Below are 22,969 nucleotides of genomic sequence, written 5' to 3'. Positions count from 1 at the left end.
ACCTGGTTTTCAGGACCAGGTCTGTGTGGATGGGACTCCCTTAGGTACCCAGTGGGAAGCAGACTGCCTCACACCTCACACACTGTGATATCGTATGAGTTGTCAGATCATAAACAAAATATCACCACACATCAGCCCAAGACTGACAAGAAGACAACTCCAGTTCTGCTCCAGACTGGGTCCTACTGTGTGGAGTGTCCTAGTCTGGTTCCTATAGATGTCAGCAGGTATTCAGACACCCCGAAACCTCCTTTCCAGAAGAAAAATGACATTTAATTCTACAAATTTACAACCCAGCCCAAAACAAACAACACAGAAAACAAAACAAAACAAGGTTGTCCTGACTCAGCAGATCTGCCTGTCACCACCTAGCTGGCTAGGGTCAGTCAATCTGACCTCAGAACTTGAGACTGAAGCCAGGGCCGGCAGCTGAGGCTCCCTGGTTGGTGGTGGTGAGGTGGAAGCCTGTCTCCTTGAGGTCGTCATCACCCTGCAAACAAGTACAGTGGCCACCATGAGGACTGTATCCTCACCCAGTCCCCCCATGGGAACCCCTACTAGTCAGGGCCCTCACCAGCTGGCTGTAGCCCAGGCCGCCCTCTGGGGGCCGAGGACTCGTGCCTCGCTTCACCCTCTGCTGCTCGCTCTTGGCAGGCCATGTGGGAAACATGGACGGGTCGATGGGGAGGGGAGTCTCTCGGAAATACTCGTGCTTGAGGCCATCTTCTGCACTGATTCTCCTCCCCGGGTAGTAAGTCAGGAACCTGAAGAGAATGGCACAGGACATCAGGGCACACGTGGCCATCACAGACAGAGCCAAGCCTTTTGGTTGCGATGGAGGATGAGCCCCCCTGGGGCTCAGCATCTCAGAAAACCTGGTACGCTGGGGCTTCCTGTGAGAGACTCAGCCTAGAGCCCGGGGGCTGCGGACTGTGCCATACTTCCACTTACTTGTTCATGAGATCAAAGCCCTGATCTGACAACAGAGCCCCAAATCGCTTGCGGAGATTGTTATAGGGATATTCGCTGAAGGTCATCTTCTTCACTGCTGGGAGGTCATTGTAGCCAGGCCAGATCTTCTCGCTGGGGGTCCCCAGGTCCTGAAAAACAAGAGCATCTGAATTTGACGTGCCCTCCATGGTGCCCATGTTACTTTTATCAGGAAAACCACCAAAAGCCCACAGTGTGGCCTGGGTCCCAACCCGGATCCCACTTCTGCAAATGCATTGCAGGCCTTTTTCTACAAATATGGCCAGCTCTAATGGTCACCTTGAAAACCTTGTTGATCTGATCGATCTCTGACTTCCCAGGGAACAGAGGTTTCTGTGTCAGCAGCTCTCCAAAGATACAGCCCACTGACCACATGTCCACAGCTGTAGAGTACTCCTAAAAGAGGACATGGCTGAGATGCCTGAAGGCCCACATCGGTGTCAGTCACAGGTTTCAATGAGGGCACTATGGGGCAAGGAGGGTTCTTAGACCACTCTTCAAACTCACCTTAGCACCAAGCAACAGTTCTGGGGCACGGTACCATAGGGTTACAACAACTGGAGTGTAGGCCTTCAGGGGTGAGCCATACTCTCGAGCCAACCCAAAGTCACCCACCTATAAGAACAAGGTCAACAGGGTGGCCTACAGGACCAGGCTATGGAGGCGTTTCCAGGGTCCAGGTGGGAAAGAACAGGGCTCACCTTGAGAATACCAGCGTGGCTCAGCAGAAGGTTAGAGGTCTTAAGGTCACGGTGCAGGATCCAATTGTCATGGAGGTGCTTCACCCCACTCAGCAGCTGGATCATCAGGGTCTTCACCTCCCCTGTGAGAGTAATGAGATCACACACATGCTTCCTTTGCCTCATGAGTTCCCAACACCCCCGCAAAAGGGCCCAGAGACTCGGGGTTATTTATGTAACCCAGCAGCAACTGGACTTCTGGATCGCTAGAAAGGCACGGTTCCCTCATCATGGCTGGACAGCACTGGCTGTCCAGGGTGGCGTGCAGCCATACCTGGCAGGAAGGGCTGCTTCATGGTCTCCATCAGGCTCTTGAGGTCATGCTCAACATAGTTCATCACAATGTAGATCTTGTCCATGTTGCTTCCCACCACGATTTCCTAGGAATTAACAGGCCACCTATGGGTTCAGGGTATGGCTTCTACCTCCAATCCCACCCTGGCAAGCACAGGTTCTGGGAAACCTACTAAGACATCTTGGGAAGCTGTCCTCTTTGGACGTGCTAACACCTGACCCTGTGATGTCATGGAACTGTCTCCCTCGTCCCTTCAAGAGATAAGCCTCCCACACAGGCAGGGCATGCCAAGCGTGGAGACTGAGCCTCACTCTGACAGTGACGATATTGGGGTGCTGGGCCTTGAGGATGGTGTTGATCTCCCTCAGGGACGTGATGGGGAAGCCTTCTTTCTCCTTCTCCATCTTTAGCCGCTTCAGGGCCACAATTTCGTCTGTAAAGAAAACCGTGTGTGAGCTGCGCATGGCGCCTCATGCGTGTAACTCCAACATGGCAGAAGCAGAGGCAGGAGGACTGCCATGCATTCGAGGCTCGAGAGTGGGACAATGTCTGGAAAAACCCCAAACAGCCACCTGTGGTCACACATGCCTCTAATTTCAACATCTACGAGACAGAGACAGACAGATCTCTGTGATTTCAAGGTCAGTCTGGTCTACATGGTGAGTTCCAGGGCATCCAGGGCTACATAGAGAGGCCTGCCTCAAACAAAGCAACCATGGCAATGCAAACTGAATTCAGAAACACATCAAAAAGACAATCCACCCTGATCAAATTGGTTGTTTTCCAAATATGCAGGGATAGTTCAATATATGCAAACCCATAAATATTAAAATTATATACATGGACTCAGGAACAGAAATTACAGGATACCAAGAAAGGCTTTTTGGCAAAAACCAACACCTCAACATGGTAAGGGATAATAATATTATATTAAGTGTGTGTGGGGGGGAGCATTTCCAGTGGTTGATGATGGCTTAGTATCAAGACCACTTACCGCTCCTACCAAAATCCAGGTTCCAGTGGGTTTCCAGTGCCCACCTGGCCAATTACAACCATCTTTAACTCCATTTCTAGAGGACCTGAGCCCTCTTCTGGCCTTCTCATGCACTACACACATACATACATACACACACACACACACACACACACACACATAGTGCACAGACAATTATGCTAGTAAAACACTCACACACATTAAAAAAAAAAAAAAAAGCATTTCCACTAATACAAGGAAAAAGATAGGGAGCCCACTATCTCTATTCTTATGCAGTAAGGTACCAGAAGCCTTAATAAACAAAACAAATAGAAGCAGGAGTCTAAATATCGCTACTTACAGAGGTTATAATTATACATGTATGATAGCTGTCCTGGGTAGTGTCATATCAACTTGACAAGAGCTAGAGTCATCTGAAAGGCTGGGACTTCAACTGAGAAAATGCCTCCATAAAGCATTTTCTCTGTCAGTGATACAACCAGCTCTAGGCATTTCCTTAATTAGCGGTTGATGGTGGAGGGTCAGCCCATTCCGGGGAGTGCTATCCTTGGGTTGGTGGTGGTCCTGGGTTCTATAAGAACGCAGGCTCAGCAAAGCCTTAAGCAGCATCAGCACTTCTGTCCTACCCTAGGATTGTTATTTTCCTTCTCAGGTCTTTGATGAAGTTGAAGATTAAATTATTACAACTATTATTCTCTCTTCCTAGTTAGCTATATTAGGTACTAGACTTAAGCTTTCCAGCTTAGGACAACTCTACTGTAAACTCCGTTATGCCTTCACCCTAGGACTAGATATGTAGGTCTTAAGTTTGTATGTTCTCAATTTTCCTTTTCTTAGAGCACACTTGTTGTTCACTGTTTTGTATCTAGTTTTGTATCAAGCCTAAATCTTTTCTTTAGACTGAAATGGGAATGGTATTGAGATATTCACTTTGTCAGCATCTGTGGCACTGACCATGCCCACTGGGAGTGGTACCAGGGGCAGAAGTAACCTGAGGAACTAGGTCTGAGGAGGAGCCTGGGAACGCTCTCTTGCTGGCAGCACTTGGACATCTGTCTATGTTGTAAGTTATTTCTCCCTGAATAAACACCTATTCGGCCGATGTTTCTCCTGATCCTTATTAAACCACGATAAGGTTTCTCTGTATTGCTTTGAAGCCTGTCCTGGAACTCACTCTATAGACACTCACAGAGTCAAACTCAGAGATTTGCCTGCTTCTGCCTCCCAAGTTCTGGATTAAAGGAGTGTGCACCACTGTCCGGTAATACAATGTTAACATATCTATTTTATGCATACAGGTATTTCATCTGCATGTATGCTAAGTGTGCCACATATATACAGCATCCAGAGAGGCCAGGAGAGCACTGGATCCCTTGGAACTTGAGTTACAGATGGTTGTGAGCTACCATGTGGTTTGCTGGGGATCAAACCTGGGCCCTTTAGAAGACTAACCAATCTGAACCACTGACCCATCTCTAGATCCCTTAGTAGACAATACAAATTTTTGTTCATTTTTTTGAGACAGGGTCTGTCTGTAACAGACCAGGCTGTCCTCACTATGTAGAACAGGCTGGCCTCAAATTCACAGAGATCTCTGCCTGCTTCAGCCTCCCCAGTGCTGGAAGTAAAGGTGTGTGCCACCTGCCTAACTAGATGGATTAGTGCTGATTTTAACCTTGGGCAGAGAAGCTTCTTCTGGCAGTGGGCTCAGGCTTCAGTGGGACACTCAGTCCAAGGCTCAGGGAACATCAGGAGAGAGGAGGAAGAAAGAACGTAAACGCTGAAGGACCTGGAAGAACACTGTAAACGCCATCTTTTGAACACAACACAGTTGTGGCAGTCATGAACTCACAGCAGCTGGCTCCCCCCCCACACGAGGTCAAGCCAGTCAACATGGGCGGGGCTCATGAAACCCTCTCCTTACTGGGGAGCTACTGGCACTTGGTAAGAGAGAACCAAATTTGTTCACAGATGTGGTGTATGGTAGGCTGCTTATGTTCCAGTGGATGGACCCACACCCAGTCACCTGCTGGCAGCACTATCAGACCCAAGCTAGTTATAAAATTAGGGAAAAAAAAGGTAAGACAGAGATGTGTTTGAGTGGATATGATCAAGTTCCATTTTATACATTGTAGAATTATTAGGAAATAACTCTAAAAATCAAGTAAAGGGCTGGAGCAATGGCTCAGAACTTAAGGGCATTTGCTGCGTTTCCAGATGTCCTGAGTCTTGTTTCTCAGCACCTCTGTTCGATAGCACACAATTGCCTGTAATTATAGCTCTAGGGACTCCAACATATGCTTCTGGCCTCTGAGGGAACCTGTACTCAGGAGCATGAAACCCCTCCTCCCCATGTATACATATAAATGTTAACAAAACCAAAGCAGATGAGAACACAAATATGGACTAAAAGCTGTAGTATGGCTAGATGTGGTGGCATATACCCTTGATCCTACAACTCAGAAGGCTGTAAGTTCAAAGTCAGCTTAGTAAATACAGCAAGTTCTAGGCCAACCACAAGTCCTCAGAAACCCGGTCTAAAAACAGGAAGAAAGGCAAGACATGGTGGTGTACACCTCTGGTCCCACCACATGGGAGGCGGCAGATCTGAGTTCAGGTCAACCTGGTCTATGAAGCAAGTTCCAGGACAGCCAGGGATACATAATGAGAACCTGAATCAAGAAAACAAAAACCTGGGAAGGAGGTATAATATAGACCTAGAATCCCAGCACTGCAAATATTAAAACTAAAAGGAAAAAGCGCCAACTTTTGATCTACAAAGGCACATTCAGTCTACGGCCACTTCCCTGATGCTATCTCTCACCTCTGCAACTCTCTACCTGCTGTCTCGGTGAGCAGCAGGACCACAGTTAGGCTGACCTCTGGCTTCTGAAGATGCCAAGAGGCTCAAGTGTGCATCATCGGAGTTAAGACCTGGAGTTAGGCCAGGGGGTGGTGCTGGCCTTTAATCCCAGCACTTGGGAGGCAGAGACAGGCAGATCTCTGTGAGTTTTAGACCAGCGCTGGTCTACAGAGTGAGATCCAGGACAGGCTCCAAAGTCACAGAGAAACCAACCCTGTCTCAAAAATCTAAAAGGACCTGGTGTTAGGTAGGGAGGTACAGAGTGGACCTGGCAGCAAGAAAGGGAAGGGTTACTTCCAAAGACCCAATGGGCCCTGCAAACTGAGTCCACATTTAACAAGCATGTGCTAACACAGAGCATAGGCACACTACAGGCTGGCTGTAGGACACTCAACGTTCTTTCAGTCTGCACAAAGATCAAGAGGGGCTCTCCATGGAAACCAATGCCCGTCAGAACTGCCAAGGCTGACCCTGTACAGATGCAAGGACAACCAACTCATCATTACTCAGGAATGACTCCTTGTCCCAGGGCAGGGCAGAGCTTTCTGATGACTAGTCCCTGACCCCAGCATTCCCTTAATAGACAGCCTACCTGTTTTCTTGTCCTTCGCTCTATAAACTACCCCATAGGTTCCTTCTTCAATTCTGTTCAGGCACTGGAACTCTTCTACGCTCCGGCATCCCTGTGGAGGAAGTAGGGGCATGAGGGCTCAACAGCCATATCTGACAGTCTAACATCCTTTTATCTGCACCTCGTGCAAGACAGGTGGACTGGAAAACTAGCCCAAGGGACTCCCGATGAATCATGTATGCATTCCTGATAGGAACAGAAACAACTTGTTCTTTTCTCTGCTTTGTCCAAGACTCCCTACCACTTTTGTATTAAGTGAACTGGATGAATAAAAGCATCTCTTCTACACCTGCATCCTCTGCCTGTTGAACCATGGCCCCTAGAGAGGACATGGCCTGCCTGCCCTCACTGACAGCCTTCTACACATAACAAGGACTGTGTGGTCCATAGCTAGATTCAACTGTTTGGAAATACTAACTAACTACAGGGCAGGCGACAAGGGCTGAGAATAGTGATAAAGTACCCAGGAGGACTACACCCCCTCAATCCTAAAGACAGAGTCATATTCACTGGCATTTTCCTAAACAAAAGTGTGCAGCCCTATGCGCTTATACAGAATCTCTTGTCACATCCAGGAATCAAGCAAAAGCAGAAACAACACAAGGCTCTTGGCACTTGGTGAGCCCGACAGTGATGCTAGGCATAAAGACGGACCATGACTAGGATCATGAGAGACTGGAGCCATGACAGCTTCTCAGGAGAGACATCAGCACCAGAAGCATGGTCCTGTAGCACCTACTTAATTTGTAGATTGTCAAAGCAGAGAGCCAGCCTTGAGAAGAGCGGGTAGGGTCTGACCTGCAGGGCCGGCAGGTACTTGGGCAGCTCCTGTTTTAGCTCAATGGGCGACAGGGCTGGAGAGTCAGGTACATAGTCTCCTTCCGTTGGGGCACTGCTCTGTGGGGTCCCCTCACCCACTTCTTCCCCTTCTTCACTGTCCCCAGAATCTCGGTCAAATCGCGACTCTGGAACTTTAAGAGTTAAATCTAATTATAGACCAGGAGAAAGTAAGTGCAACCATCCCTCCTCTGCTCTGGGCCTCCTAGTGCTGTACAGAAGTGTCATGTCCTGTGTTCTCCAGAGAAGGAGCTTTACAAGGCCCCTCCGAGGGGAAAAGGTACTGGAGCGAGGCCTGTAGCCCTGGAGATCTGGGACAAGGAAGAATCTGAGCCAGAACCAGATACTGGGCTCATAGGATGAGGGCAGGTGCCACATGAAGTGGGTAGGCCCAGAACTCAAGTCCCCCAAGCCACAACCCTGCTAGCTGCTTGAGGACAGGCCAGGTCTCACTTCCCATAAGAGTGAGTGCCTGGGGCACCAGACGCGGAAACTGCCCCCCAACACAACCTGATTCCCTTTGAGCACAAAACTCTGGGCTCCCTCAGCATCTAAGTCACAGCGGGCACACAGCAGGATGCCATCCCAATACAGCTGTTTCCTACCAAGTGATGCCAGCTGGGCAGGCACAGGCTGCAAAGTGACCAAAGACGTGTTATCACACCATCTTTCAGGAGGCCACCTCCGTTCTCAGGCAGTAGTACTGCTCCATAGTTTCCAGGGAAAATCTTGACTTGATGGGGTAGTTTGTGCTATGGACAGTTTTTTTGTTTTTTTTTTTGTTTTTTTTTTTTTTGGTAGGGGAAGAAGGTTTGGAAACAGGATTTCTTCATGTAGCCTAGGCTGTCCTAGATCTCATTCTGGGTCAGGCTGGTCTCGAATTCACCACCTCCCAACTCTGGACAGTTTATATTGACAGGCCTAGGCAGTCTCACTCAGAGAGTCACTATGTCAGGACAGGCACTACCACAAAGAGGTCCTTACCAACCAAGATGTGGTTTTCATTTTCTCTCTCTTCATCTTCACTCATTTCTTCATCACTCACTTCTTCTGCAAAAGAAAACAGATGTGTGCCCAGATCCGCATGGAGCTGAGAGCTGGACTTGGGGCCTGCCAGCTTTCCTTGCATCAGGCTGACCTAATGGGTAGTTAGCAAGAGGTACAGATAGCAAGTGTTCTTCCTACCGAGTTGTGGGTATAGTTTTCCTGGTGGTATCAGGGATTGAACACACGTCCTCACATACTCTAGGCATGCATTTTACCACTGAACCACATTTCCAGCCCCAATTCTGGAGTCAATGTGAATCTCACAAAGTAAGGCCACTAACTTTACTTGAGTATGTGCTTACATTAGATTTAAGTTATTTTTCTGCAGTATCTAAACTCTGCAGTCAATATAAACTACTTTTACATCAATCAATGCAACCCAGGCCACCTGCCAGCTCCTCACCTGCAGACTGTTCTGAGGCTTCCTCGGAGTTGCTCCCAGTCTCCTCTTCCTCCTCTTCCTCTTCCTCCTCCTCCTCTTCCTCTGATTCTTCACTGGTGCTCCCTTCTTCCTCTTCCTCCTCTTCCTCCTCCTCCTCCTCCTCCTCCTCAGAAGCTGAGCCTGATTCTGCTACAGAACAAACAGTCACAGGGTAAATCTTTGCTTGCCTCTGGCAGCAGCATCCAAGCCTCGGCCCGGTGGCCGCTGATACCTGAGGAAGACTCTGCGGAGCTGGTTTTTCCTCTCACTGTCACTGATGTCCTGCAGGTCTGACAGAAGGTCTCTTCCTTCCATTTTCTCTTCTTTTACTTTGAAATAAACCATACACAGCTGAATTTGGGGAGATGTTTGAAAAATTATTGTTTCTTTCTAAAATTACTTCACCTACTGGTTTTTAACTGTGACTATTTGCCCGCATGTATGTGCATCACGTGTGTCTCTGGTGCCTGCTGAGGCCAGCAGAGGGTGTTGGATTCCCTGGAACAGGAATCACAAGTAGTTGTGAGCTGCCATGCGAGTGCTGGGAATAGAATTTAGGTCCTCTACAAGAGCACCAAGTGTCCATGATTACTGATCCAGCTCTCCAGTTATTATTTTTGTGACAGGGTTTCATACAACCCAGGCTGGCTTAAAGTATACTATGTGGCAGAGAATGACATTAAACTTATGATCCTTCAGTTTCTACATGACAGACAGACAGACAGACAGACACACACACACACACACACACACACACACACACACACACACACACACACGAATATATTTATGCCCTGCTTGGGATCAAACACTGGGCAGGCAATCTATTCCCAACCATGGGAAAATGTTCTTAAATAGACAAAGACAAAACCACCCAAAAGTTAACATGTAGCTTACACAATGATCAACTTCACTGTGTATGGCAAATAGTTCATCCACCCATATTTTGTTTTCTTTTTTCAAGACAGAGTTTCTTTGTGGACAGTACTGGCTGTCCTGGAACTCACTTTGTAGACCAGGCTGGTCTTCAACTCACAGAGTTTGCCTACGTCTGCCTCCCAAGTGTTGGGGTTAAAGGCATGCACCACCACTGCCTGGCCATCCACACATATTTCAATATTTCAACTGGAAGAACTTCCCAAAAAAAAAAAAAAAAAAAAAAAAACCAGCAACAAGTATCCCAGTTCAAAGAAGCACACGCCGTTTTGGGAGCTTGTGGAAAAGTCGGAGGACAACTCGTGATAGTGACTTTCTCCTTCTATCATGTGGATCTCAGGCATCAAACTAAGGTCATCACATTTGGCAAGAGCTTTTACCCACTAAGTCATCTTCTGGATCGCCAGCCAGATTTTATTATGCAAAAGGATTTGCTGGGGAAGGTTTTCCTTAATTTCATAAACTGTTTCCCTCACACATTTTTAAAAATCAACTTTTTAGGTTAGCGTATAATACAAAGTAAGAGGTTACATTATGCCACTTGTATGCATGTATGTATGTTTGTATGCATAGTAATTGTCACAAAAGCAAAATCTCCAACCCTGCCTGGCCTCACCTGGCTTACGGTTGTCTCCCAGCTCAAAGCGCTCTCGTGGTGGCCGTAGAGGGCTGCGGCTCCAGTGGCCAACCTTTCCCTTATCACTGTAGTCCTCCCTCATGGTACGGTGATGTGCAGAGACTGTACACACGAAACAGAGCAGAGAGGTTGCTGGGAGTAGCCTTCCCACCATGGCCCCCCCCGGTGCGTACAACTGCCAGGTCGCTACAAACCCACATGGCATTAAAAGTTTCAACATCACAGGACTAAACCTCATTGGCAAAAAGCTCCAAGCTGGAGGTTATCAGCTTGGCAGAGGACCTTCTAGACTGATGTTCCCTGGTCAGAGGCCAAGGTGGGAAAGAATCCTAGGAAGATGGTGGGATGAGAATTGCTGGGCAGCACTTCAACATCATCTTGGCCTGTGGTATGCAATCAATGTGGCACTCGGGAGTCAGCTGAGGGTCTCTGAGTTCCAGGGGAGGGTTGGATAACAAAGTGGTTCGTTCATTCTGGTCAATTTAGCAGTTGGCACAGCATAAGCTGCCCACCCTTGTCTCTAGGACAATCAGTTATTATGGGTTCCAGGGCAGTCTGCAGGTGAAGAAGACTTATCCCTCAGTCATCAAAGACCTGTGCCCTCCATGCTGTTTGCAGCCCCAGTGGGATAAAGGAGCCAAGCCACTGAGACTGCACATCTCTCTGGTTAGGGTGCCTTTTAGAGAATGTAAGGGCCAGGGCACTAATGCCCACTGCTGTTTCTTCTTTTCCTCTCTTAGAAGCTAGGTATTTAAGGATGCAGGCATTAACGCAGTTCAATACACAGGGGAAGCTAGAAAGTAAGTGCACCTTCCCAGAGACACACTGACTTAACATTTGGCACAGCAGGATGTGCCAGGCTAATTGTCAGCACAGACAACACCAACACTCAGGACAGACTCACAACAAGTCTGATCCTGAGGAAGATTGTGATCTCAGAATCATGATAAACATAAACATGCCTTTAATCCTAGCACACAGAGGCAGAGGCAGAGGCAGAAACTGATGTATCTTGTCAGGTGGAGGCCAGCTTGGTCGACATAGTAAGTTCCTGGACAGCCAGGGTTACATAGAGAGACCCTGTCTAAGAAAAAACAACCATCCAACAGTGCTGGATAGTTTTATGTCAACTTGGCACAAGCTAAAATCATCTGAGAGGAGGGAATCTCAAATGAGGAAACGATTCCATATGATGGCAGCTGTAAGCAAGCCTGTAGGGTATTTTCTTAATTAGCGACTGATAGGGGAGGATCCAGCCCATTGTGGGTGCTCAATATCCAAACAAAGGGCCTGAGAAAGCTAAGAAAAGTTCTGGACAAGGAGGCGGATACAGCTTCCTATTCCCGCAGTCTCTCAGGTGGGCTAGTGCTCAGTGTCAATCACAGGTGTGGTTACAGGCAGGGCCTTTGGGCAGGAGCCAACCACCAGTGCCATGAGCTAAGCTGAGTCTAGCAGAGGCTGACATGACAGTTTAAGATTTGTGTTATGTGATCAGAGAATGCGGCAGATGCTTAGTAAAGCCAGGTCCAGACAATAAAACCTCTAGAAAGGTACAATATGCTATAAAAATGTGAATTAGCTTAAAAAAAGAAAACATGTATAAGCAGTCATAAAAAGTAGTTTCTAAATTAGGAAGATAAAGTCTTTAAAGAGAGAATAAAATCATGCCATAAGTGGGATCTCCTGAAACTAAGAAGCTTTGTAAAGCAAAGGACACAGTCAACAACACAAACAATCTGCCTACAGAATGGGAAGAGATCGTTATCAATCCCACATCTGACAGAGGTCTACAAAATATACAAAGAATGCAAGACACTAGACATCAAACACCAAATACTCCAATTAAAAAATGGGGTCAGATCTAAACAGAGAATTCTCAACAGAACAATCTCACATGGTACAAAGACACTTAAATGCTCAACATCCTTAGTTTATCAGGGAAATGCAAATCAAAATAATTCTGAACTACCATCTTACCCAGAACAGAATGGCTAAGATCAAAAACCCTGATGACAGTTTATGTTGGAGAGAATGTGTAGTAAGGGAAACACTGTTGGTAGGTGTGCAAACTTGTACTGCTCACGTGGAAATCAGTATGGCAATTTCTCAGAAAATTAGGAACTAACCTACCTGAAGACCCTGCAATACTGTTGGACATATACCCAAGGAAGGGACACTCACACCAGAAGGACATTTGCTCAACTATGTCCAAAGCAGCATTAGTCATAACAGCTAGAACTTGGACAAAAAGACAAAAGCAAGCCTACCCTACCCTCTCAGCTAGCCTTCAAAAGGAAAGTCTGACACAAATTGGAGTCCTACCACCCTCAGCAATGGCTTACAACATTCTGTAACTCCAGACCCAGGGGATGTGATGCCCTCTTCAGACCTCTAAAGACACCAGACATGGACATGTTGCACAGACATACAAGCAAAACACTCAGAAACACAGAAGGAAAATAAATGCATCCTTCTGTAAAAGGGTAAAATGGATAACATACATGTGGTGCCATGAAAATTAAAATGGGAAGAAAAAGGAAGGGTTTAGTAAAGCAAGCATAGGAGCCAGGAATTGCCTCTCTGCCTCCCTTCAGGGTGTCTGTCCCAAGGCCCAGTCAAGGTTGTCACATGACAAGCACGCTCTGGCAGGGCAAAGCCATGTGTGTGAACTCTATGACAGACACCACAGGTCAGTCCCCCAGAGGAGGAGGGCAGTCCCTCCCTCCTACCTTCCCTGCGAGCTTCTCTCTCTTTGCGTCGCTCTTCTGCCCTCCGTTCCCGCTCCTTTTGTTCCCGCTGCTCCTTCTGTTGCTCCCTCATCTTGCGCTCCCGCTCCCTCTTCCTTTCTAACTGCTCCAGGCGGTCCCTGGAAAAAGCACAGCAGGTCATCATGCACCTACCCCACAGGAGGCTTCTTTCTTAGGCCAGGTTGCTTCATTTCTGCTCAGTTCACGTAGTCTATCTGCACACTGTAAACCCATAAAGGCTACTTAGGTGTCGAGACCGAATCTGCACATCACCAACAAGTTCCTGGTGAGCCACAGCAGGAAAAGAGCCACATCTGTCAGGTTCCAAACACATTGTTTCTATTGCCTCGGGTGGCAGCTCTAGGAAAATACAGCATGCAGATCTCTCCATATACCAGGGAACTCAGGTTAGACCCAGAAGCTCAGGAGCCCACAAAGAAGTAGAGAGGCCTCCACAAGGACTTAGTGTTGACACAGTCCTTCACTGGAGTTGGACAGATCGACTTGGGTCACTTCCTGTCCCAGCTTGAGACTGTGTGGGCTTGAACATGATGGGGACAGCAGAAGAGCTAGCTGTTTCAAAACAAAGCAGGTACCACCTGGAGTGCAGGAAACTTAATAGGCACTGAATCATGTCCAAGCGGATAAATACATCATTTTTCATGTTCCTATGGCTAGACCAAAGGTTCTGTGTTTCTAGAGTTTCATGTCTTAATTTCTTCTTTAACTTTAAATATGCACACCTGATACATTATTTAAATTCATAGTTTGTCTGTTAGGGTTTCACTAAGTCTCCTTCTGCCGAAGTCCCCAAGAGCAGGGGATACAAGGAACACTTCAAGGCCTGGCTGGTTTTACTTTTTATTGGGGAAGTAGGAGGTTGAGAGAAGGTCTTGCAATGTAGCTGAGGCTGGCCCAGAACTCAGTATGTAAACCAAGCTGGTCTCAAACTTATAAAGATCTATAAGCCTGTTTCCTGAGAGATGTTTGCATAGACTGTGCTGTTGACCTGTTCATTCACCATTTCCAGTTTAAAGCTCATCCTGAAGGTCTTCCTTACTATTTCCACAGGGTTGTTAGCTATTAAGTCCACAAGGCCTGTTTGCCACGCAATGTCTTTATTTTCCTTTCACTTTTGTAGGAAAGTTGTGCCTGACACAGAATTCCCAGTTGGGATTTTTCCTAAATGTTGTAGGGCTAACATCCTGTCAGGAAGTGGAGATAGATCCCTCTTGCAACTGTGTTCACCGTGCTCAAGGCTTCCTGTGTTGTCTGGGTGTGGATATCAGGTTTGAGAGCAAATCTGGGAAGTGCTCAGCCGCTACTCAGGACCCAATCCTTCTGCCCTCCTCTGTTCCTAGGACTCCTTTTACAGAAGGGTTCTGACCCCTCCCCTCAGCAGGCCACTGAGACTTCCCTCCCTCTTCCTGTTCTTCAAAGAAGGTAGCTCCTACTATTTTATTAAGTACCGTCTGCAAGTTTTAGCAAAGACCCAGAACACTTCAAGGCAAGTTGCCTAGACCTGTCATCCCTGTACTCCTCTGTGTAGTCTTCTATTAAATGAATTAATTTTTCTAATTTTTTCGTTTGTTTGTTTTTCGAGACAGGGTTTCTCTGTAGCTTTGGAGCCTGTCCTGGAACTTGTTCTGTAGACCAGGCTAACCTCGAACTCACAGAGATCTGCCTGCCTCTGCCTCTGGAGTGCTGGGATTAAAGGTATGTACCACCAAAGCTAGGCCTAAATAAATTAATTCTTTGTGCATGAGTATTTTGTACAAATGTATGTGTGCCATGGGCATGCTGGGTGCCTGTGGAGTTCAGAGAGGGTATGATTCCCTTGAACTGTAGTTATAGGTACTTGTGAGCTATCATGTGTGTGTTGGGAAATGAACCTTGGTCCCAACAAGATTAACAAAGTGCTCTTAACTACTGAACCATCTTTCCAGCCCCACTACCTCCTCCACCGTTTGAAACAGGGTCTTGGGGGCTGGAGAGATGGCTCAGCAGTTCAGAGCACTGGCTGCTCTTGCAAAGGTCCTGGGTTCAACTCCTGGCAACTACAGGGTGGCTCACACCCATCTACAGTGGGATCTGATGCCCTCTTCAGGCATAAAGAGATCGTACATGCAGATAGAGCCCCCCCCAAATATAATAAATAAATCTTCAAACTCACTATGACTGTGAACTTATTATCTTCCTATAGGTCAATTTCTCTTACTTACTCCATCAGTTCTCAGATTATCCTTTAATGGGTTTCTAAAGCACAATTACAGTGGATTTTCTCAATTATAGTCAGCTTTAAAGCTGGTTTAAAGGAGAAGACAGGTAGACTTTGCTTAGTCTTATCCAGAAATGTGTCCACATGATTTCTCCTCCTGTTTTACCTTACAAAAAGTAGATAGATGCTCAATTTCATCTACCAAGCTCTACTTCTGTCCCAAGCCCGCCTTACTGGACAAGGCACCCAGTCTCTAGAAAAGTACACCCTTGGTGTACACTAGACTGACTGCTGAGTACACCAAGTGTTTTCTTCAGAACCAACAACTTTTCCATTTTTACCTTATGCCATGTGTTTAGTGCTAGCTGCTGGGACGGTCTATATCACTATCCTCCTTTCCCATTCAACAGGCCAACTCCCAAACTCTCCCTGAACTAATCTAACCTAGTCCAGGGGACATAATATGGAGTTAAACAGATGCTGTTCCTGGGGTGGAGGAATGATGCAGAAGAACGTCCTCAGTCTGGTATCCTGGGCCCTAGACTGTCAGGTCCTCGGTAGCTCCTTTCTTATTACTTAGCCCCTTTCTGTTGGGGAAGATCCAGAGTCTATTCCCAATATGATGCAGAAAGCCACAAGCCGCCTGTTTTCCTAGTTACTGTAGGCTAGATCATCTGCTCTAAGCAATGTCCTTAGCTGTCCTAGGCTAGACCAGTCAGAGCTGAGTCAGACATAAAACACATCCTCAGAAAGCTCCTGTTTAGTGAACAAACCACGAACCATGTAATGCCTAGTTTTGAATGTTGACTTTTCACAATGAAGAATTATCTGATAAAGCAGTCTCGGCGAGGGATTGTCTAGATTAGGTTGGCCTGTGAGTATGTCTTTGGATGATTATATTGAATTTTTTGTTTTTCAAGACAGGGCTTCTCTGTGTAGCCTTGGCTGTCATGGAACTTACTCTGTAGACTAGGCTGGCCTCAAATTCAAAGAAGCCTCCCTGCCTCTGCCTCCTCAGTAGTGAGATTTAAGTTGTACATTGCCATGCCCAGCCTCCACCTTACTTTACCTAAGCCTAATAATAAGACACTACTGCTGGGTAGTGGTGACACATAACATTAATCCTACCACGCAGGAGGCAGAGACAGGCAGATCTGGTTGGGTCTGAGGCCAGAATAGTCTACACAGCAAGTTCTAGGACAGCCAGGGTAGTAACACAAGAAAATGAAAAGGTGTCAGACTCCAGAGTCTTTTTTATGTCTTTTGATACAGGGCTTCTCTGTGTAGCCTTGGCTGTCTTGGAACTCACTCTGTAGACCATGATGGCTTTAAACTCAGGGATCTGCTTACCTCAGCTCTGACTCCATGTTCTTACAAGATACGATATACCTCACTCCCCAGTTGCTATAAGGTTAGAGTACTCAAAAAAGCATAAACATTCCTGCCCTACCACTCTTTCTAACTCCAAACTTCACACTTGGCTGAATGCTTTTTACTTATGCGCCAATTCCTATCTGGTAATTCTTGCCAGTTAATATTGTCACCTTGCCAGGGTCTAAAATTGCCCAGGAGAAAAATCTCTGGTACAACTGTAAGGGAGTTTCTAGACTGTTCATGTGGGTATCACCATTCAATTGACAGGGGTTGCAGAATGAATAAAAAGTAGAAAGAAATGACTTTCATTATTTTGTTGCCTGGCTACAGATGTAACATAACTAGCGGTCTCATATTCCTACCATCCTGCCACGATGGACTGTACTCTCAAACTGTGAACCAATGTAAGTTCTTCCTTAGGTGGCTTTTAAGGTATTTTGTCACAGCAAACAGACAGGTCAGCAATAGAAATCTCAGCATTCCCGTGAAATATCCTTCCCCCAACTGTCACTATAAAGCGAGTCTGGCAGTCACCACAGTCACACTATCAAAGGTCTTTAATGAGGTCTCACCGCTCTCTCCTGGAATGTTCTCTTGCCATTTCCCTCCTCTTCTGTCTTTCCCACTCGCGGCGAGCTTTATCTTGTTCTTCTCGATGGCGCTTCCGACGTTCATGTTCTCTTTCTTTTTCTTTCACTCTAGCATGCTTCCCTAGTGAGACATGAGCATCATGCAAAGAAGCTCAATTGATTCCCGGGGATAGCTGCACACGCCTTTAATCCCAGCACTCAGGAGGCAGAGGCAGGCCCATCTCGGAGTTTGAGGACAGCCTGGTCTACAAAATGAGTTCCGGGACAGCCAAGGCGACACAGAAAAACCCTGTCTCAAAACAAAACAAAACAAACGAACAAAAAGAAAGGAACCAGAGATGAATCAGCCGCTGAGCATGCTCCCTGTTCTTCCAGAGGACCTGTGTTTGGGTCCACATCAGGAAGCTCACATGACCTGTAGCTTCAGCTCCAAGGGATCCAATGTCCTCTTCTGAGCCACATATGTATGGCACACATGGATGTTTGCATGAGGTTATGTACATCACCTGCATGCAGGTGACCTTGGAAGCCCCGGCACACTGTATTCCTTGGAACTGGAGTTATAGGTGGTTGTAGGATGCCCAACATGGGTGCTGGGAACCAAATCCAAATCCTCTACAAGAGAAGTAAGTCCTCTTAACTGTCTCTTAGCTATCTCTCCAGCCTTGATTTTCATCTTTCTTAGTGCCATATCATGACATGGTATTTTCATAACTTAAAAAAAAAATCATTATTCATACAGATAACAGAACAAACTTCCTTGTAATAGTAAAATAATAAGTAAAATATATGAACACACACACACACACACACACATATATGTATATATAACCCCATTAGCAAGGGCTGGAGAGAGGGCTCTTCCAGAGGAGGCAGCTTCAATTCCCAGCACTGACATGGTGCTCATTACTGTCTATAAATCCATTCAGGGGATCCAGCACTTTCACACAGGCATATATGCAGGCAAAACACAAATGCACATGAAATAAACTTTAAAGGACACAAGAACAAGACAACAACAACTAAAAACACATCGGCAACCTCAGGTATAATAATAAGATTTAAATAGGTCTCAGGGACTGTTTCCCTCATACTCCTGAGAACCCCTTGAAAGCTGGCTTTGCACAAAATGTCTGTAATCCCAGAATTTAGGAGGCTGACTGAGGAGCATCTATCTCCAGTGCTGACGGACAGGCTGAGCTACCCAGCAAGATCTTCCTTTAAAAATAAAAAAAGAACCCCTTGGTATTGTCCCAAGACCAAATCTCTCAAGTCAGAGCTGTTAGTTGGACTCGACCCCAACACCCCTTATTATCATCAATTTTGTTCTTTTGGTGTTTTTACTTATATTTATTAAATGACAACAAGTATATATACAAACAAAGGACTTCAAAACAATGTGAAAGGAAAGAGAAGAAAACATACACATACCAGAAGAAAAAGGATTATCCCAAAGTCTACAACGAGTTTCTGCTTGTGGCTAACATTCCATTCACCTTCACTGTTAGATACATGCTGAAGAAGGCAGACCAGACAGAAGAGACACATAGCTGTGACTACCACATGGAAGAAAAGAAAGCAAAGACTCTCATACCTCCCTCTGCTGAATGGCTACGATGCCTACGTTTCTCTTTTCTCTTCTCATCTTTTCTGTGGTGGGCTTTTTCTTTCCGAGACATCTGCTGGGGTGGTTTAATGGCCAGAGAATCATCTTCCTCTCCTCTGAAATACACGAGGGACACACCATGATGACAAGGGTGGAGAACCAGGGTAGACACAAAGAAAAGCAATATTCCCAACACAATAAAGTTCAACTCCAACTCTCATTTAAGAAAACCTGAGATCGAAGCTATTTTAAGATTCAGATGAAAAATGTGACAAATCAACAACGTCGCTCTTTAGGGAGGGACATGTTCATTAGTTCATTTTCTTGACTGTGGTAATGGTTTCATGGCCAAGTAAAAAAGTGTGAAATCACACATTATGTGTAATTCATTTAGTCATTTATACTTCAGTAAGACTGCTAAAGTCCTGTAATTTAATCAACTTTACAACTTTAAGAAAACCAAAAGTTCATTTAACAGTACATTCAACTAATTCTTTAACACCAAGATCCTGGAAAATTTACACTCTGAGATTCTTAAAAATAAATAAATAAATAAATAAATAAATAAAATAAAATAAATAACTAAAAAATGGTATTTTAACTTGTGAGTTCATTTTCCTTAGTTATCTTATAAGACACAAGAAGGAAGCAAATGGTAAGACATCACATGCTGGCATGATCCTGCTGACAGTGGTCCCTCTGAATTCCACTGTAGATTACTCTAAAACTGTAGGCTTCCAATACACAAGAAATATTTAAATGTGTTATCTAAATGGTGCTGGCTTGACTGAAGAATTAACATAAAACATGGAATAGAGTTCATTTTGTCAACACATAAAATAACAATCACATATAAGGTAAACTTTATATAGCCAGGCGTGGTGGTGCGCACCTTTCCAACCCAGCACTTGGGAAGCAGTGGTAGGTGGATTTCTGAGTTCAAGGGTCTACATAGTGAGTTCCAGGATTGCCAGGACTATAGGGAGACTCTGTCTCAAACATTAAAATCCAAACATACAAAAATTCTAATTCTTATGGATTCATTTATGAATATGAATGTTTTCCTGCATATATGTATGTTCACTACATGTGCCCAGGATGTCAGAAGGGGGCATCAGATCTTCTGAAACTGGACTCACAGATGGTTGTTAGCCACCATAACCATATGGTGCTAAGAACAGAACCTGGGTCCACGTAAGAGCAACAAGTGCTCTTAACAACGAGTCTTCCCTCCAGCCTGTAAACTTTTTCAAAGTAATACTCAAAGAGGCAGGCTAGAGGGCTAAGCAGACATTAAAAGCTTTTGTTGTTTTTGAAGAAGACCAAAGTTCAGGGCCAAGGACCCATTTCGAGCTTCTCACAACTTGTTACTCCAGCTTTAGGGGAATCCATGCCCTCCAATCAAAGTGCAAAAGCAAAACTCATGTTTTCAGCATTTAAAACTTCTGCATGGAATGTATTCACAGCACATCTGGGGCACACATGGCCCAGGGGCTGCAGGTTAAACATGCCTACTACCACAGCTTACATTTGCTCACCTGTCTTCCATAGAATCCTCTCTTCTATATGGCGAATTCCTGATGGTGATTTCCATTCGGTGATCTCTCAGCTCCCCCTCCTCAAGGGAATCCCTTTTGGAATCCCGGTCATCAGACTAAGAGGCAAAGACAAAGGGAATCATTAAGTCATTTTCCTTACAGATAGTCTTTCTAATCTTTGAAAAGTATCCTGTTACGTAGCTCAGTTTGGCTTTGAACTTGAAGCCTTCTGCCTCAGCTCACAAATGCTGAGGTTACCTTACCCTAATAAACATATTTATTTCTTTGAGGCAGGGTCTCATATGTAGCCCTGGACCCCTGAGTTCTTGACTGCTAAGATTAAAGCTGAAGTTTGCTGAGCAACTTTAAATATACACTTTGAGTGGAGACATTACAAAATACTAGATAACTTTTGTTCAAATTATATATAATTAATACCACATTTTCTTTTCCTGACCCAAAACCCAAGATAGTTTAAAACACTAAGTATGATAAGGGACATGAGACTGTGCTAAGAACCTTAGGGGTTTTTTTTTGTTTTGTTTTGTTTTGTTTTTTTTTTGTTTGTTTTTACTTTTTTGGGTTTCTTTTCTTTTCTTCTTTTTTTTTAAGAGGCAAGGTTTCTCTGTGTAGCTTTGGAGTTGGGAGCCTGTCCTGGAACTCTTACTTGCTTCAGACCAGGGTGGCCTCCAACTCAGAGAGATCCACCTCCTCTGCCTCCCCAGTGCTGGGATTAAAGGCTTTAGACACCACCCAGCAATTGCCAGTTTTTTTATGAGCTAAAATTAAGACCTCAGTTGGATTTTACACATCAGTTACACCATATAAGATTTACATATACATTTCAAATTGGTATCTTTTTAATCTTATCAAAAGAAGTACTTATGTCCAACCACCAAAAAACCTGACAATGTTATCATCCAAACTCATTTTTACAAAGCACTCATTTTAACTACAAGGCAAGTTCCCACTATATTAAAAATACTTGCAAATGGTGTTATGAACATTTTAATAATCAACTGAGAAAAATTAGTCTCATTGCAGTGATTCTAGCTTCAGAACATTTTATTTTTCAAGGAGATACTCTCATTTAGATACAGCTTCAGGGGGCTGGATATGACTCAGTGAATAAGAGAACTGGCCGCTCTTCCAGAGGACTTGGGTTCAATTCCCAGCACCCACATGGCAGCTCACAACTGTCTGTAACTCCTATTCCAGGGCATTTGACACCCTCACACAGACAGACACACCTGCAGGCAAAAACACTACCGCACATTGAAAACAAAACTAGATAAAGCTCCAATGGGTTATCAATCTTCCTTCAATGTCAACTGAGTACATGAATGCTTTTGTTAATTTTAAAATAGATTTTGGGCTCACCTGTGACATTTGGAAGTACAAAAGAACTTCACCGAAGAAGCGTGTTCTAATGGAAAAACGAGGGCAAAGAAATTAAATCTCCTTTAAGAAAACCACTTACTTAAAAAACATAGCTTACATTTTTTAAGCGTTTTATCTCTGCTTTCTCCTCTTGTTCTTTCCTCCGTTTCTTTTCCTGGAGAATTTCATCTAACGTTTTCACTTTCCAAGAGTCCTTTTCATCACCCATTTGAGTAAAAACACTGCAAAAAGAAGAATAATTCAAGCAGCCTCGGGACACAGAAAGCTACGGTCTGTTGTTCTGTCTTTTCTGAACGCTTACGTCTAATCATTAGGGTTTCAGAATAAGTCCCGAAGTCCAGGGAGGCAGGAAGGATTCTGCCTTAATATAATCTTCCCTGTCAGTCCAGTCCTGTAAGGTTTGGGGCAACTCAGTTTACCTCGGTTCACTTTTCCGTAAAACGCAATCACCACCTTCCACGCAACGGTACTGTCCTAGGATGAAAGACCATCCAGGTCAAAGCTCTTATTCCAGTCCTCGCACCCAACAAACTGCCTGAGGTGTCAAAAGGTGGTACGAGAAAGCTCCAGGATGCGGGAGGCCTGGGTGGCGGGTAAGACCAAGGTGTCCTGTCAATGCCGTCAAACGCGGGCCCCCTCCCGTCACGCAGACCCGAGGCAGGCAGGGCCGCCGCCTCCGCTGCCCTGAGTTCCGTGAGGACCAGGGCTGGACGCCGCGGACACGGGCGGCCAGCCCCGATTCTTCAGGGGCACCAGTCCTCACCGCACGCCTGATCTGCCCTCCCGCCGCCACTCACCCCTGCGCCGCCGCCGCCGCCGCCGCCGCCGCCGCCGTCGGTCCTGGGGTCGGAGAAGAAACAGAGCCCGGCGCGCGCCAGGATCGTCCTCACTTACTTCTCGGACGCGTGATGATGACGTCGAGAGGGGCGTGGCGGACCCACTTGTTTGCTCTTTCCCTTGCAATACGGTGCTCACACCGGAAGTGTCCCCACTCTCTCCTTTCCCGAAGTGACGGATTTAGTTCCCGCTTATCGCAAACTGTTGTCTAGCAACTCCCTCGGGTGTCTCTTGCAGATGACGTAACCGAGACGTCCCGCCCTTGCG

General features: G+C 45.7%; 1 protein-coding gene across 1 annotated transcript; it reads right to left on the bottom strand.

The window, feature by feature from the left end:
* Positions 1-251: 251 nt before the first annotated feature.
* Positions 252-22,759, bottom strand: LOC127213514 (cyclin-dependent kinase 11B-like). The gene is given in 21 exon segments (XM_051173949.1): positions 252-490; positions 575-764; positions 952-1,100; positions 1,270-1,386; positions 1,498-1,605; positions 1,692-1,813; positions 2,005-2,110; positions 2,337-2,458; positions 6,475-6,565; positions 7,312-7,484; positions 8,335-8,400; positions 8,801-8,968; positions 9,051-9,078; positions 9,080-9,147; positions 10,371-10,493; positions 13,121-13,257; positions 17,303-17,441; positions 18,915-19,042; positions 20,465-20,580; positions 21,963-22,086; positions 22,663-22,759. Coding segments are annotated over 20 exon segments (2,355 nt in total). The 5' UTR covers positions 22,074-22,086; positions 22,663-22,759; the 3' UTR covers positions 252-397.
* Positions 22,760-22,969: the final 210 nt, after the last annotated feature.

The sequence above is a fragment of the Phodopus roborovskii genome, unplaced genomic scaffold (genome assembly GCF_943737965.1).
Source record: "Phodopus roborovskii unplaced genomic scaffold, PHOROB, whole genome shotgun sequence".
NCBI classification, from domain to species: domain Eukaryota; kingdom Metazoa; phylum Chordata; class Mammalia; order Rodentia; family Cricetidae; genus Phodopus; species Phodopus roborovskii.
This window is presented reverse-complemented; position numbering and strand designations above follow the sequence as displayed.